The sequence below is a fragment of the Chiloscyllium plagiosum genome, chromosome 20 (assembly GCF_004010195.1).
Source record: "Chiloscyllium plagiosum isolate BGI_BamShark_2017 chromosome 20, ASM401019v2, whole genome shotgun sequence".
NCBI lineage: Eukaryota > Metazoa > Chordata > Chondrichthyes > Orectolobiformes > Hemiscylliidae > Chiloscyllium > Chiloscyllium plagiosum.
In genome coordinates this window covers 35684811-35702156 of record NC_057729.1, presented here as the reverse complement: position 1 = coordinate 35702156, position 17346 = coordinate 35684811, and the positions used below count along the sequence as shown (strand labels likewise).

Genomic DNA, 17346 nt, shown 5'->3' with positions numbered 1-17346 from the left:
TCTTCTGAGCTCTCTTTTTAGGTCTTTCCTGACTTCCTTGTAACCCTCAAGCGCCCGAACTGAGTTTTCACATTTTGTCCTAACATAAGCCTTCTTCTTCTTCTTCTTGACCAGGGATTCCACTTCCTTAGTAAACCACGGCTCACGCGTTCTATATCTTCCTCCCTGCCTGACAGGTACATACTTATCTAGGACACACAGGAGCTTTTCCTTGAATAAGCTCTACATTTTTAATGTACTCATCCTCTGCAGTTTCCTTCTCCATTCTACGCTTCCTAAATCTTTCCTAATTGCATCGTAATTTTCCTTCCCCAGCTGTAACTCTTGCTCGGTGGAGTACACCTATCCCTTTCCATCACTAAAGTAAACCTGACAGAATTGTGATCGCTATCTCCAAAGTGCACACCTACTTCCAAATCTAACACCTGGCCAGGCTCGTTACCCAGTACTAAATCTAAAGTGGCTTCGCCCCTTGTTGGCCTGTCTACATAGTTGTCAGGAAGCCCTCCTGCACACACTGGACAAAAACTGACCCATCTATAGTATTCGTACTGTAGTGATCCCAATCAATATTTGGATAGTTGAAGTCCCCCATGACAACTACCCGGCCTCTCTCACTCCTATCGAGAATCATCTTTGCTATCCTTTCCTCTATATCTCTGGGACTATTCGGAGGCCTATAGAAAACTCCCAGCATGGTGACTTCTCCTATCCTGTTTCTAACCTTAGCCCATATTACCTCAGTTAACGAGTCCCCAAACATCCTTTCTACAACTGTAATATTGTCCCTGATCAACAATGCCACACCTACCCCTCTTTTACCATCTTCTCTGTTCTTACTGAAACATCTGAATCACAGAACCTGCAACAGCCATTCCTGTCCCTGCTCTATCCATGTCTCCGTAATGGCCACAACATCGAAGTCCCAGGTACCAATTCACCCACTTTATTTCAGATGTTCCTCGTACACACACTTCAAACCAGGTTCTCGCTTGCTAGTGTCAGATACTTGATTTGGAAACTCCCTACCCTCATCCTCTTCTGTACCTGTCCTACAATTTTGGTTCCCATCCCTCTGCTGTATTAGTTTCCCACCCAGGATATTGGTACCCCTTGGTTTAGATGAAGACCATCCTGCTTGTAGAGGTCCCACCTACCCCAGAAAGAGCCCCAATTATCCAAAAACCCAAAACCCTCCCTCCTGCACCATCCCTGTAGCCACGTGTTCAACTCCTTTCTCTCCCTATTCCTCGAGGAGAAAGTGAGGTCTGCAGATGCTGGAGATCAGAGCTGAAAATGTGTTGCTGGAAAAGCGCAGCAGGTCAGGCAACATCCAGGGAACAGGAGAATCGACGTTTCGGGCATAAGCCTGAAAGAAGGCCTTATGCCCGAAACGTCAATTCTCCTGTTCCTGGATGCTGCCTGACCTGCTGCGCTTTTCCAGCAATACATTTTCAGCTCCCTAATCCTCACCTCACTAGCACATGGCACGGGCAGCAAACCAGAGAAAACAACTCTGTTTGTCTTAGCTCTAAGCTTCCATCCTAGCTCCCTGAATTTCTGCCTCAGGTCCCCATCTCTCTTCCGACCTATGTCGTTGGTGCCAATGTGGACCATGATTTGGGACTGCTCTCCCTCCCCCCGAAGGATCCCAAAAACACAATCAGAGACATCACGGACCCTGGCACCCGGGAGGCAACACACCAACCATGAGTCTCTCTCGTCCCTCATAGAACCTCCTATTTGTCCCCCTAACTATCCAGTCCCCAATGACTACTGCTCTGCTCTTCTTCCCCCTTCCCTTCTGAACAGCAGGTGCCCCACTGCTTTCTCCTGGTAAGTCATCCCCCCCCCCAACAGTATCCAAAACGGTATACTTATTGTTGAGGGGAATGGCCACAGGGGATCCCTGCACTGCCTGCCGGTTCCCTTTCTGTCCCCTAACTGTCACCCATCTGTCTTTTTCTTTTATCTGGGGAGTGACTACCCCTCTGTAAGTCCTGTCAATAACCCCCTCTGCCTCCCGAATGACTGAAGTTCATCCAACTCCAGCTCCAGTTCCCTCACGCGGTTTTTGAGGAGCTGGTGTTGGGTGCACTTCCCACAGGTGTAGTCAGCAGGGACACCAGTGGTGACCCTTACTTCCCACATTCTGCAGGAGGAATATTCCACTGCCATACACTCCATTCCCACTGTTCTAACTCCCGAAGTGACTACTAAAAAAAAGGATTAGGAAATAAACTATTTACCTTTCCTTGTCAATCTGGCTCCCAAACCTTTTTATTAGGTTAGAGGAGGAGGATGGGTGGGAGACACTACCCGAGTAGTGTCTCGGGTAACGCAACCACGCAAATATAACCTGTTCTACTTACCCTTCCCAGAAGTCCTTTGCTCGCTCCTCCCTCGCTAGCCTGAAGGTAAGAAGTTTAAATATACTTACCGGCCTTCCCAACATTCACCTCACACCAACGTCACCTCCTCTCGGCTCTCGCTGCTCCGAAGTGTCCGAGCATGGCCTCAACTGGGACCTTGGGTTCATGTCAAACTACAGGTGACCCCATTACACTATACACTCACACACATGCTCACATGCACACACACAAGCACACAAACTCCTACATACTCACACACTCACGTAGACCCGCTCTCACATACATTCTTTCTCTCAGACACACACACACATACACACGATATACTCATACCCACACCCTCTCACAGGCTTATATTCCATCACACTCATACACACACTCTACCAAGCATGCACACATGCAAACACACTCTCACACGCTCTCTCTCTCTCACACACACACACAGATATACATATTAGTCTATGGGGTGAATTTGTATTTGCAGCTTTGTAATTGACGATACATTATTTTGTTCAAGAAGTACACAGTCTGCAGGCAATAAATGCAAGCAGTTAATCCGTGTAACATTTTATAAATTCCTACTTTGGCAATAAAACCAGTCTGACTCAAGATTGGGATACACATCAACTCTAACCTTACCCTTTAAAGCATTGTTTGAGCTGAGATTTCACCTTTTTTTATAAAACCTTAAGTTACCTTGAGAATGTGACAGGAACGGAGGTCTGGGAGTTATATATTAATGAACAGAAACCTGCAATCCATTCTAAAAGATTAAAGACTTAACAGCAATCTAGGTTTGTTCAATATATCGTTTCAGCTGCCTGACACTGAGATCTTTTACTGTAAATTCTGTGTCTTATGATCCTGCTTCACATCTACCTAATGAAGAAGCAGCGCTCTGAAAGCTAGTACTTCCAAATAAATTTGTTGGATTATAACATGGTGTTTGATTTTTAACTTTGTCCAACATTGGCACCTCCACATCATTGATATAAATGACAAACATAAGAGGATCCAGAACTGCTCACTGTGGAACACTGCTGGCGTCAGGCCTCCAGTTCAAAACGCAACCTTGCACAACCACTCTCTATCTCCTGCCATTAAGCCAATTAGGTATCCAATTGGCAAGCTCACCCTGAATCCTATGTGATCTAACTTTACCAATTAATCTACCATGCGGATACTTGTCAAAGACTTCACTAAAATCCAAATAAACAATGTCTATTGCTCTGCCATCATCAATCTTTTTCCTCAAGAAACTCAATCAAGTGTGTGAGACATGATTTTCCTCACACAAAACCATGCTGACTATCCCTAATCAATTCTTGCCTTCCTTATGTCCATAAATCCTATCTTTTACAATCACCTCCAACAATTTACCCACAACCGAAGTCAGACTCACAGGTTTACAGTTCATAGAACATAGAACATAGAAAAATACAGCGCAGTACAGGCCCTTTGGCCCTCGATGTTGCGCCGATCCAAGCCCACCTAACCTACACTAGCCCACTATCCTCCATATGCCTATCCAATGCCCGTTTAAATGCCCATAAAGAGGGAGAGTCCACCACTGCTACTGGCAGGGCATTCCATGAACTCACGATTCGCTGAGTAAAGAATCTACCCCTAACATCTGTCCTATACCTACCACCCCTTAATTTAAAGCTATGCCCCTTGGTTTCTCCTTACAACCTTTATTAAACAAAGGTACAACATTAGTCACCCTCCAGTCAACAGGCACCTCACCTGTAGATATAGATGATGCAAATATTTCTGCAAGGAATCTCACAATTTCCTCCCTTATTTCCCACAACCTCTGGGATACATTAGATCAGGTGCTGGAGATTTATCCACCTTTATATTCTGTGAGGCCCCCAAACTTCCTCTTCTGTGATGTGAACTGTTTTTAAAACACCAAAGTTTATTTCTCTGTATTCTCCAGGCTCCATTTCTTTCTCTAAAGCCCAGAACATTGAGCTGCCAGTCTTGTCCATCTCTCAGCCATTTAGATAAGGAAAGTTTCTGTCATAGCTATGATGTCCCAATCCCACGTTCTTAAACATGAGTTCATTGGCCTTACCTGCAAGAGCCACTGCATTGACTTCATTGTGGGGAAACAAAATGAATCAGTGATGTATATAGATAGATACAGTCTTGCTTTTGCAATCCGTTGGATAAATTATCACACATTTGAGAAAAATGAGATTCAAAGACTCTAAGATGCTGAGATGACAATTAGTCAATTCGCTGCTCATTACTCTTGATGTCATTTATTGCACTTTCTAGTTGATCAGCGGAGGCAACTGTGGTAACTTTTGAAACGAAAGTCAGTCCAACTGTACTACATACGCAGCAAAAGGTTTATACATATGTACTGAAATTGAAAGAAATAACCCATTTTGAATTTTAACAGATTCGCTGAAAACAGAGTTGGACTGATTGTTATTAGTGAAAAAAAAATGAAGGTATATTAGTGTGAAAAGCAGCATGGAGCAGAGGTATCCTGGGGCATCAGTTGCTGTCCCCTGAGCAAGGCTGAAAACACCTTGCTTCTTGCAGGAGCCCTGGAGTCCTGCTTGAGATCTAATTTGAACAGAAGATGAACTCTATTTAAGTGATTTCTTGTCACTCAAAATGGTGCTGGATTGTGGTGACAAAACACTTTTAACTGTTACTTCCTCGATATATGTGACAATAAAACAATAATAATAAAATCCTTCAATATCTTTCACAGATTAGTCACTGCCCTGATGCCTTTATAGGTGCATAATTGAAAGATCCCACATAGGTTACCAGTCACTCCTTGAAAGGAGTCAATTGCTTAGACATTTAGTGCTGCAGTGACTCTCATAGACACCGAGGAGAGGGTGCCTCACACTCCTGAAGCCTTCAGATCCCACTTTAACAACTGGCATAATTGCCTCACAGTGTCCTGGAGTATAAGGAACATGTGTTGACACTGCGCCTTGTTTGTCTTCAGGAAATGGAGTTAGGCAAAAATCTCTATTCCCCACTGTGACCCCTGCAGCTACAATCTCTTCCTGAGCTGGATTTACCTCAGACTCTGTCACAGCTCACTGCTGCTCCTGGGCTTGCCATCAGTCCTGTACCTCCTCCCTCTGCCTTCACCTTCTTGGCAAGGCAGCCATGCAATCCCATTCCTCCAGCAGCTGTGTAAATCATATTTCTTGTTATGATCTACATTAAGAACATTACAAGTGGAAGGAATTTGCAGCTCTGGTATCAATTATTGGTGGCATACCCTCTAGATGAGTGCTGCACACATACCTCCACACAGTGAGACATGCAGCATCCCAATAATGAGGGCTGTGTCATCTCCAGCCTCAGCATGTGCACTGATCCAGTGAAGGTGGTGCACCGGCTGAGTGACAAGCATATTACACCAAGTAAAGACTTCCTGCTGCACTCTGACCCCGCTTCCCATCTCATTTCAGTCTTCAGTGTTCTACTGTCCAGTAGATCTGGAGCCTGTGCTTTCAAGCATCAAATTGACACTCACACCATCTTCCCTGGGTGTTGTTCCAGCCATTTACAAGTTTCACTGAGCATCTAAATAACAGCAATGCCAGGTAATACAGCTTATGGTGGACACTGTCAGGACTGAGTTCCATTTAGTCATCAGGTTATCACGCCTTCGAGAGTCTGCATGTCCCCTTTTGCCTAGCACTACTCAGACCACCCATGTGGAAACTTGCCACATTGAACTTCGCCTCTAACTTTTTTCCTTACCCCCAAGCCCCATAATTACATCTGGCTGATATCAACTGTGATCACTACTAATAATACAGCCGTATAGCCTACTATGTCCTCTGATACTGTACCAATGCTCATAACTTGACGTTCACCCATCACTGCCCTTGTCCCCACATCAGCACATGCCTCTGCTTCTGACCCCAGCCTTGATTGCCCAAACCCTTTATGTAAAGAGCCCACCCCATTCCTGTTGACAGATAATTATTGACAAGCACAAAGGCAGCTTGACAGTATGTCTCCACAAAATAGCATGTCAATACTGCAGCACTAATAGCCTTTACTTAGCCTCTGGAGGAAAAACCATTCACTAACAGGCATAGCATGGTATGGCACACTGCTGTGATTATGCAGAAAGCTGCTAAGTGAATGAGCAGTAAGACAGTAAGCAAACAGCCTTTGAGATGCAGCCTAGTACAATGTGAGCTAGTTGTCTACTTCTGCATGCAAAATATCCTTGCAGAAGCCTTTCAATGCTAGATACTGGTGCACCCTGAAATACAGGTATCAACTTCCTACGCATCCTGCAAGTGGATTGGAGAGGTGCCTTGGGGAACTTCCTGAGGAGTTGGCATTTGTCAGTTGCCAATGTTAGTGGACAAAAGGTGTGTGCAGCTGGTGCCTATGGGTCATTCTCTGAGATTCTGCTGTGCAGTGACCAACTTGGAGGTTATTTGCAGTCAGTGGTGAGCTGAGGTCCCTACATAATCACTCTAACTTCCATGTCAAGATTTCTCAGACTAGTTTCAGTGCCATGGGTAATATGATTGAAAGCTGCATATTAATGAGGGAAGAGCTGCAGTTGATCAGTTTGTTAACAAGCAACAAAGTCTTTAGCTGTAACTCATCACTGCGCAGTTAGAATCTTGCCTTGATGCCTGGAACCTAGCCAAAAGATGCTGTGAATTATTCCTGATGTTACAATAGGTCTACTTGGACTTCCCTAGTGATTTTGCCACATTTCTCACCATTGTTCACGTTGTTCAGGCTCCTATAAATTCTATCTAATACATCTCAATTCTAATCATGCATGACTTCTTGATATTACTTGTTAATACAGTAACACAGAGTTACAACTTCCTTTGTGTTTATGGGGATGCATTTACAAACATCAGATACATTTGCATGTTGCCATTAACAGTGATTGCCAATACAGGTGTAATTTCAGGTGTAATTTCCCATGCGTGATAAGGCACAGTCTAAATAAACAAACAGAATTTTATAAATATAAAATGCTCAATGGCAATCATGTAACCTATTGATTGTTGTAACAACCTACCTGGTTCAATAATGTCATTTAGGCAAGGCACTCTGCCTTGTTTACCTGGCCAATCTATGACTCCGCATCCACAGTATTGTGTTTGGCTCTTTACTGGGCAATTAGGGATGGACAATAAATGTTGACTGGCGAGTGACACCTGCAGTGATTATAATGTAGTCAGCAAGGTCGACCTAAGTTCTCTAGGCAGAGGTGAGGACTGCAGATGCTGCAAACCAGAGTTTAGATTAGAGTGGTGCTGGAAAGGCTCAGCAGGTCAGGCAGCTTCCGAGGAGCAGGAAAATCGACATTTCGAGTAAAAGCCCTTCTGTTAACCTGGTCCAATCAGGGAGCCCTGGCTGACAAATATAAACAGGAGTGTCTTCAGGGAGATGTGGGCGCCTCAGGGAGTGGAGTGTATTATTTCCCCTTGCAACTCTATTTTGATTTAAACTCTGCCCTCCCCTTCACAGTTTAATCATGCAGCATTGCCCTTTGAGAAGGGCACTGCTTGTCACTAGCCACTCGGGTGTTTCCTTTCTTCCTGCAGGTGGAATATAAATAAATATTTACATACTTGTTGTTTTTCACTGTGTCCGACACACAAGACATGGATGCTGGGGACAAATGAGCACTACTACTATCAGGTGATAGTGTAGGGGAAAGAAGAAGAAGAAAAAAGAACAGGAGTGTCAGGCATCCTGTTCATTCTGAGAGCTGGCACTGAGGGAGCTAAAAAAAAGTGTCTTCATCGAGAGGTGGGCACTGCAGGGAGTGGGCTATTTTAATTCCCCCAAGATTAGAGTGGTGCTGGAAAAGCTTAGCAGGTCAGGCAGCATCTGAGGAGCAGGGAAAATCGAAGTTTTGGGCAAAAGCCCTTCATAAGGGCTTTTCCAGCACTGCTCTAATCTTGACTCTAATCTCCAGCATCTGCAGTACCCACTCCCTCCCTGTTTAAGCAGTTGTATGGGGAGAAAAAAGAAAAAAAAACAGGAGTGTCAGAGGTTCTGTTCACTCTGAGAGCTGGCACTGAGGAAGCCAGACCAGTGTCAATACTATACATATGTAAATAAAGGGTGATTTGGTGATGGATACCAGCCTCTGTGGAGTTATTTCAACACCAACATCCCATCAACAAATAAAAAGAAATAATTGAAAGTTTCTATTGTCAGACTACAATGTTACATTTCCCTGTTAAAATATATTTTCAAAGCTATTGAATTATTTATAATCACCATCTGAACTGTAAGATTACAACACATCATGAACTCAATTCCAGGATCTTTTTTATCTGCATATTATAAATAGTCCCATGTCTGCACACATTTCCTGTCTACAAATTTGTACATCTGTTGTCACTTATTTGTCATAGTTCTGTCACAACACCTTCCTTCTTCATAAGTTCCTACATTCCGGTGAGCATTGAAAGCTATCGATGTAGATTTGCCATCCTGTAATTCTACCCTCCTACCAATGGTGACACTGGAGTGCTTAAGACTTGCATCTCCAGCTCTTCAGCCTACAATACCAAGGAAAATGGTAGCTCCAATCACTTCTACTTATCAAATTGATATTGGATTTTCTTCTTGACTATAAATGACAAAAATTCAAGTTTACACAAAGAAAATAGATAGAATATTTGTAAGAATAAAAAATAATTTGCATTCTCTAGACCAATTATTTCAAGTCCTCCACCGCTTTGCTGAAACGCCATCTCGGTCCTGACTCCTTATATTTCCTGCATTATGAAACATTAATATTTAATATTACTTGAGAACTTATGTTTTGATGGATTGAAGGGAAATAGATTTTTTCAGTTGGTATGGATACCTAAGTTTTTTTTTAATGGACATTTTGGACTTTGGAATTTTGTTTTAACAATGAAACTTAGAAACACCATGGTTCCAGCTAATTGCTGGACTTGTTTGATGGAGGTTCCCCATTCAGAGTTTATGACTGGGAGAGGGTTCCTTTCTGTTTGAATTATGTTTTATATGCAGCTGGAGATTTGGTTTTCAGTTGGGACAAAATCTGCCTTTTTGAAATACCCTACTGTGAATTCAGTGTCAAATTTGATTGTCCTCTTGAGACTTTCTCCCCATGTCTGCATGGGTTTCCATTGGATGCACTTGTTTCTTCCCACAGTCTAAACATGTGCAGGTTTGGTGGATTGTCCATGCTAAATTGTCCCATATTGTCCAGGGATATGCAGGCTAGGGAGATTAGTCTCTCAATATAGTGTTTCCTGAATAAGCTGTATCTGCCAAGCTCCCAGAGATGACTGCACATGTTTAGCAAGCTGTCTATGTGTGCCAGAAAGCCAGGTCAACTGACATCTGAACATGCCAAACTTTCACTTTTCTTACTTAACAAAATAACCATTATTGGTTTGAGCTGTTTCTTTTTCTTTAAAGTTAATCTTTGCAAAGTGATAAAGCTCTTCTTTTTCTCTTTTAATTGGTGTGGGTTATTTATCAGGGTAAACATTTATACTTCACATTACAAACTATAAATCAATAGTTTTGTGATTTTAAAAGAAACATGTTTATTGTATCTTTTTATACCAAGTCAACTATAGAGAAAGCATTTGACTGACAATATACATTATTAGTATAGATGAAGGCATGAAAAGTAACATTAGCAAAGCTGGGTGGCAGGGTGAAATGTGAGGAGGATGTTATGAGAATACAGGGTGACTTGGACAGGCTAGGTGAGTGGACGGATGCATGACAGATGCAGTTTAATGTTGATAAATGTGTGGTTATCTACTTTTGTGGCAAGAACAGGAAGGCAGATTACTATCTAAAAGGAGTCAAGTTAGGTAAAGAAGAAGTACAATGAGACCTGGGTGTTCTTCTACATCAGTCAATGAAAGCAAGCAGCTGCTGAAAATGTGTTGCTGGAAAAGCGCAGCAGGTCAGGCAGCATCCAAGGAGTAGGAGAATCAACGTTTCGGGCATGAGCCCTTCTTCAGCTCTGATCTCCAGCATCTGCAGTCCTCACCTTTTCCCTTCTCAATGAAAGCTAGCATGCAGGTACAGTAGGCAGTGAAGAAAGCTAATGGCATGCTGGCCTTCATAACAAGAGGAATTGAGTATAGAAACAGAGGTCCTTCTGCAGCTATACAGGGCCCTGGTGAGACCGCACCTAGAATACTGTGTGCAGTTTTGGTCTCCAAATTTGAGGAAGGATATTCTGGCTATTCAGGGAGTGCAGCGTAGGTTCATAAGGTCAACTCCCGAAATGGTGGGACTAGCTTACGCTGAAAGATTGGAGCAACTGGGCTAGTATACACTTGAGTTTAGAAGGTTAAGAGGGGATCTGATTGAGACATATAAGATTATTAAAGGATTGGACACTCTGGAGGCAGGAAGCATGCTTCCGCTGATGGGTGAGTCCAGAACCAGAGGACATAGTTTAAAAATAAAGGGTAGGCCATTTAGAACAGAGTTGAGGAGAAACTTCTTCACCCAGAGAGTGGTGGATATATGGAATGCTCTACCTCAGAAGGTAGCGGAGGCCAAGTCTCTGGATACGTTCAAGAAAGAGATGGATAGAACTCTTAAAGATAGTGGTTATGGTGATGAGGCAGGAAAAGGATACTGATTGTGGATGATCAGCCAGGATCATAATGAATGGTGGTGCTGTCTCAAAGGGCCGAATGGCCTTGTCCTGCACTTATTGTCTATTGACCATATTGAGGTCTGGGTAAACAATATAAATTTACATTGTGACTCACAGAGTAGTGGAAATGAACCATGACATATTGAAGCAGAATAAGGCTGTTCGGCCTATTGAATTGCTCTGCCATTCGATCATGACTAACTAGAGAGACACAGTGCACTTCTTCCAACTCAGTCATAACATAAAACTGGAGGCTGTCAGCACAATAATATGCTGACAACATGTAATGGGAACTGGGGTAATGATAATTAAAAGAGGATTGATGCCATGTTTCTTGTGTGCTACTGAACCAAAATGGCTATGACAGTTGCTAAGACATTTCTGGAGATGAAAGATTTATCCTTGAGTGATTTACAAGAAATTGATAAGGCTAGGTTATTAGAATTGCTAAAAAAGCAGTTAGAATTAAAAGCAGGGGCTAAGAAAGCACTCACAATTGTGATAACAGCACAGAATTTGAATTTAAAAGAATGAAAAGGTAATTTCAAATCAATTTAGATGGTAGTTCAGTTGAGCTAGCTAGAATCCAATTGAAGATACAGAAGCTTGAACTAGAAAAGTAAATGAGAAAACTTGAATAAAATTAAGAATTGAGAAAACCGGAAGATAGAAGAGTGGAGGCAGAAAACCAAAGGAAAAAAAAGGAAAATAAAAGACATTTTACAAGGATGGAATTCCTGTGTGGAGTTTGCACTTTCTCCCCATGTCTGCATGGGTTTCCATTGGGTGCACTGTTTTTTTTCTCACAGTCTAAAGATGTGCAGATTAGGTGAATTGTCCATGCTAAACTGTCGCATTTTGTTCAGGGATATGCAGGCTAGGAAGATTAGCCATGGTAAATGTGGGGCTATCAATATAGGGTCAAGAATTGGGTCTGGGCGGGATGCAGACGTTGATGCAGACCTATGGGCCAAGTAGCTTCTTTCCATATTGTAGAGATTCTATAAAATGGAATTGCAAAGAGAAAGAGTAGGAAAATTAAGCAATCAGAAGAGAGAAAAGGCGTGACAAAGAGCATACCATCTTAGAAAGCTGGAATGGAGAAAAAAAAGTGCCTCAGAGACTTTAAGGAATGCTCCAGCAGGGATCTCAATCAAAGACCAGCGAGTAGATGTTTACATTTTTGCAAACTCTTCCAAACTTTGATGAAAGGAACATAGAAGAACTTTTCATATTGCTTGGAGAAATAGTGAAACCAAGGAAGTGTCTTAAATGCATAATCTCTTATTCTGAGATTGTGGTGGTCTCAGACTTTCCCAAAAGGATAAACAACTTTCTACATCTTTCGCTGTCATAACCCAAAAAAGTTTTATATTTTCAGAAGGTTTGCATCTCATTCTTAAAAATTCCACAGAGCATACATATATACTGATCACAAACCCTTAGACTTTGTGAAAAAAACTTTTTAAAAAATGGTAGACTGTATAGAGTTTGTTATTACAACTTTATCAAATAAATATTGTCCATACTGTGAGGAAGAACAATGTAATTGCTGATGCTTTGCCGGAATATAACTTAATTCAAATTATCCATATATCAAGAAGATAACAGCGATAACTTGCAATGGGTGAATGAGAATGAGTGAGTACTTATTTCCTAATACACTTTTCATATATCTATACATCTTATTTTGTTACACTTTGGAAGGAAATGCATTTGAAAATAGTGTTACTTTGGACATTAGAACTTATGTTAACAGGGAGGAACGTCTCCAAAATTTCATGATTTCAGCTGTTGCTGGGTTTGTCTGCTGGAGATCACTTAGCTGGTGTTTATGACTGGGCAAGAATGAGGTTGTTTTTGTTTGAATAGTGCTTTGCATGCAGTTGGAGATGGGTTGGCCTACTGAGGGGAAAGTTAGGGGAAAGCCTACTGAGCAAAAAACTGCCCAACTTGCCTTTCTGAAACACTCTTGCTGGTAGCCAAGTGTGAAACCTGATTGTCTTCTTGATGCTTGCCTGGAAGATTTCTCCTTACTGTTTTCCTGAGTAAGCTGCAGCTGTGAATATCTCAAAAAAAGATGCACACCTAGTGATTTGCCTATGTGTGACAGAATGCCAGAATGGCAGCCATCTGAACATTCCACACTTTGTCCTTTATTTCTTCAAGAAATAATCATTATTGACCAAGGTGTTTATTTTTCCAAAGTTAATCTCTGCAGAGAAACAAATCCATTTTCCCCTTTACTTGAAATATGCATGTTGGCTTATTTTGAGGTGTTAACATTGTGTGTCAACTAGTGTTGTTCATGAAATAAGTTTTGTTTTACAATGTCATAGAGTCATAAAGCACGAAAACAGACCATTCAGTCCAATCAGTCCATGCCAAACATAATCCCCAAAGAAACTAGTCCCACCTGTCTGCTCCTGGCCCATATCCCGCCAAAGTCTTCTATTCATGTACATATCCAAATGTATTTTAAACAATGAAAGTATGCCCACATCCACCACTTCCTCAGGAAGTTAATTCCACATATGAATCACCCTCAAAAGAATTGCCCATCATGTCTTTTTCCTGTCTCCTTAAAAATGTGCTTGCTAATCTTGAAATTCTCCATCCTAGGGAAAAGACAACTACCATTAACCCTATCTATACCCTTCATAAAAAATAGGTCATTGGACCTGAAACATTAATTCTGCTTCCTCTCCACAGATGCTATCAGACCTGCTGAGTTTTCCCAGAAATTTCTGTTTTTGTGTCAACAACTTTAAGTTTATTAAATAAACTTGGTTGATGGATCTTTTTATTCTAAATCTACTATAGAGGAAACATACTATAGGCCAAATGAGGAACTGAGTAAAACAATTAAATTTACACTGTCACCCATGCAGAAGTGAGACTAGAGAAAGCTAATGTATACCTTCCATCTTGGTCATAACAATTGTTACAGGAAACATTCAAGTAGAGAATAAATTACAAACTCTTGCACAGTTTTATTAATTGGGTATGTGTGGGGCATTAATTCAAAATTTGAACATTATTCAGAATGGCATGGCCGAGATACATGTAATATGGAAAGTGCATCTTGTGATTTTAGAGTATGATAGCATTCTAGGATTCAGTGCATACAGCAATTACTCCTGGGAATAATTGCAAGGCAATAAACTAAACAAGATGTTCATCCTGTCCACACAAATTGCAAGCATATAGCTTAACTGGCTCATGGTTGACATCTGATCCCCGAGATTAGATTATTTCCCTGAGTTCATTCTAGGTTATCTTTTTTAAAACATATATAGCGTATCGTTCATGTTGTGGAGTAGTTTTGTTTTGTTTGGTTCATTATCTTATCTATTAACAGCTTCTCGATGCCAACACATACTGCCAGCCTGCTGCACATGTGATGATGCCTGAAGAAAACAAACGGTTGTGGCACAATTGCTGAAAATTTAACAAGAAATCATTTCTAACTGACGATCAGGACAGAATTAAAACACATGAATGTTAATGGCCAAAAGTAAAATTGACATAAAATAAGGTAGCAAATGTTACACTTTATTAGTAAATTCATCAACATATCTGTTGCGATCAGCAGAATTCCTGTTAACATTTCTAAAAGTAAAACTCACCTAGAATTGGACATGCTAAAGTACAAAGAATACCGTATGATGTAATATTAGACTTAAACAAAGTTGGGACTAGAAACATTATTAGGAAATAGTTGTCAATATGTTGACTCTGCGGGGATCCAGTCCACTGTCGTGCGTTTGAACATTTAATTGTTTTCTCGTGAGAGTGAGAGCTAAACCGCGCGGGCAACTTCAGTTCTACAAATAAGCTTCTGACAAAACACCACTCAAAGCATGTTAGAACTGCGGATTTGCACTCAGCTAATGTTTACGGCAATGCAGCCATGGCAACAGACGAACGGTCATTTCCAGGTTAGTTGGATGTTCTATTTACTAGGAGAAGCAGAGTCTGAACTGCCTATCCTACTTGTCCACGTTATCTGTCAATGATCATCATTGCCGTGTCCGCTAAAACCTAGTAACAACATCTTAAATATAGCTTTAAATAAGAAGTGCAATTATAATAATTTTTAAAGAGTCAACACTTGCGATTTCTCTAATTCAGTTCAAATTTGTTAATTTTAAATGAATTGTTTAGGCTCGTTTTCCTACTTACAATATATTTAATGAACAGAAACGTCTACAATAACTTTTTAAATTAATAAAAACACAAAGACTAAAAATTTGCCTCTGAAGTGCTAAATGGTAAATTCATATTTAATTAGGACACTGAATTACATAGATTCTCACATTTAGACCGATTTTTTATATTTTCAAACCAAAGATTTGAGAAATGGAAGTGTGACAAGAGAGGTTGTAAACCCTGAATGTGTGTTCTGGAACATATTTTGTCATTAACATGTACAATCAGCTGGAATGATGAGCATTAAATTGTCCATATTCTTAAATTAGTAGATTCAAGAGGAAAGAACAGAGAGTATATCTTTCAAATGCATATCTAAATCTAAAAATATTCCTAGCACATCTATCAGTGTCGTCCATACAATACTTACTTCCAGAGGGCATACTAACGATGCTCTACACGGGTTTAACAAAAAAAATGCAATTTTAAATTCTATATTCTAAACTAAAGGCAATGTTCTTTGTTGCAGACTAGAGGTGCACTGCGCAGTAAGAAGAGCCTAAACCCTGAGGACTGGCCCCTCTTGCTCCATTCTAAGCCTGCGCAGGCGCACTCCGTCGCATTCCTAAATGGGACATCTGGCCGTGACATCATTGATTGGCTGTCACCCGAGAAACTTTTGTCACTGCGTCCAATCAGGTCAGCGGGTGAGAAAAGGAAGAGGAAGGGGGGTTGGACCAGGAACAGAGACCCCTCTGGAGGCGCATTTCTAACAGTGTACCATCACCTAGAGCGGTTCATCCGGACCCTAGGGCCAGCCCCCAACCTCTCAAATCCAGCCTATCCAACCTGCAACAAGCTGTAGTTCACTACTAGATTCGCTGCTTCAATCGCAGTGACCATGCCCGGCCATCAGATTTATTGATCCGGCCGATCTCTGTAAGCTTGTGTTGCAATTTTATTTAGGGGGCGGTGAGGAGATTCTCCGCGACAAAAAAAAACCACCGAAGTGCTCACTCACTGAGCCCATTTTCTCTCCCTTTTTTTTGAAAGGGGGATTTTTTACGAAGGTGTAAAGATCCTCCACGCCCCCCCCCTTCCCCTCCCCTCCCCAACCTCCTTTCTACATGGCGAACAAAGCGATCGATTGGGAGTGCAGCGGGGATCGCGACATGTACAGTCACTTTCAGGACTGGTGTCTGAGGACCTACGGGGATTCGGGTAAAACAAAGACGGTCACTCGGAAAAAATACGACCGGATTGTGCAGCTCCTGAGCGGAGTAGAGCTCAGCTCGGTCGATAATGCCAAATTCAAATTTTGGGTGAAATCGAAGGGATTCCAGCTGGGGATGGGCGATCAGAAAAAGGGTGCTGCCGGAAAACCAGCGGTGTACGTACCAGTAAAAACAACGGTTAGTCTCCAGAGTGGGAAATTTATTTATTTATATCTGGTCAATAAATGTTTTGTCTGTCTTAAAGTCTGGGTAGTTACTGTGCTGTGTTAATTTTACATTTGAGGCGGCCCTCTCTCCGGCTGTCACGTACTGATGTGCATGACTGCTTAATGTTGAACACCTGGCCACTGTCTCTGGACAAAAAGAAGGTAAATGAAAGGTCGTTCTAAATTTTGGAACCCGACATCTGATCTTAAATTATTGTTGGATCGTTTCGGAAGAAAACAAATAGTTGTTATGACAATATAGTTGTTATGAACTCCGAATGAAGATGAAATCTATAGCTCGATATGTTAATTGAACTGCAAAATTATATTGCAAAATAAAAAGAACTGCGGATGCTGGAAATCAGAAACGAAAACAGAAATTGATGGAAAAGCTCAGCAGGTCTGGCAGCATCTGTGGAGAGAAATCACAGTTAACATTTCGGTCCAGTGACCCTTGCTCAGAATGATATTGCAAGTTTGTTTAAGTTTCCAAAATTACGTCCTTGCCGACATAGAACAGAATCTATTTGTAAGAGAAATTAAGTTGTGATTCGTCAATTTCCTTTTGTTTTTTGGGAGGGTAATAGTCTGCGAAACAACTGATAAGAATTTATTCGGGATACAAAAAATGAAGAGCACTGAGCCATAGGTCGATGTTCTGGAATACCATTCTGCAGTGATGTGCTGTCGCGATGCCTTCTGGCACACATCGACTGTTTCCTGCTCCCTGT

The 17346-nt window shown here is 41.5% G+C and overlaps 1 protein-coding gene across 8 annotated transcripts in view; it reads left to right on the top strand.

Moving 5' to 3' along the window:
* nol4lb (nucleolar protein 4-like b) overlaps nt 1-17346 on the top strand; it is a 427907-nt gene that overhangs the window by 41533 nt on the left and 369028 nt on the right. For 2 of the 8 annotated variants that reach the window (XM_043710524.1, XM_043710522.1), the window contains exon 1: nt 15616-16586. The exons of 1 other annotated variant lie outside the window; for it this stretch is intronic. In XM_043710524.1, coding sequence (XP_043566459.1) covers nt 16302-16586 — 285 coding nt within the window. In that variant the 5' untranslated portion in view covers nt 15616-16301. Of the gene's footprint in view, nt 1-14748; nt 14964-15615; nt 16778-17346 lie in introns of those variants that run through there. 5 more of the 8 variants (XM_043710521.1, XM_043710523.1, XM_043710520.1 and 2 more) reach the window with 4 other exon arrangements.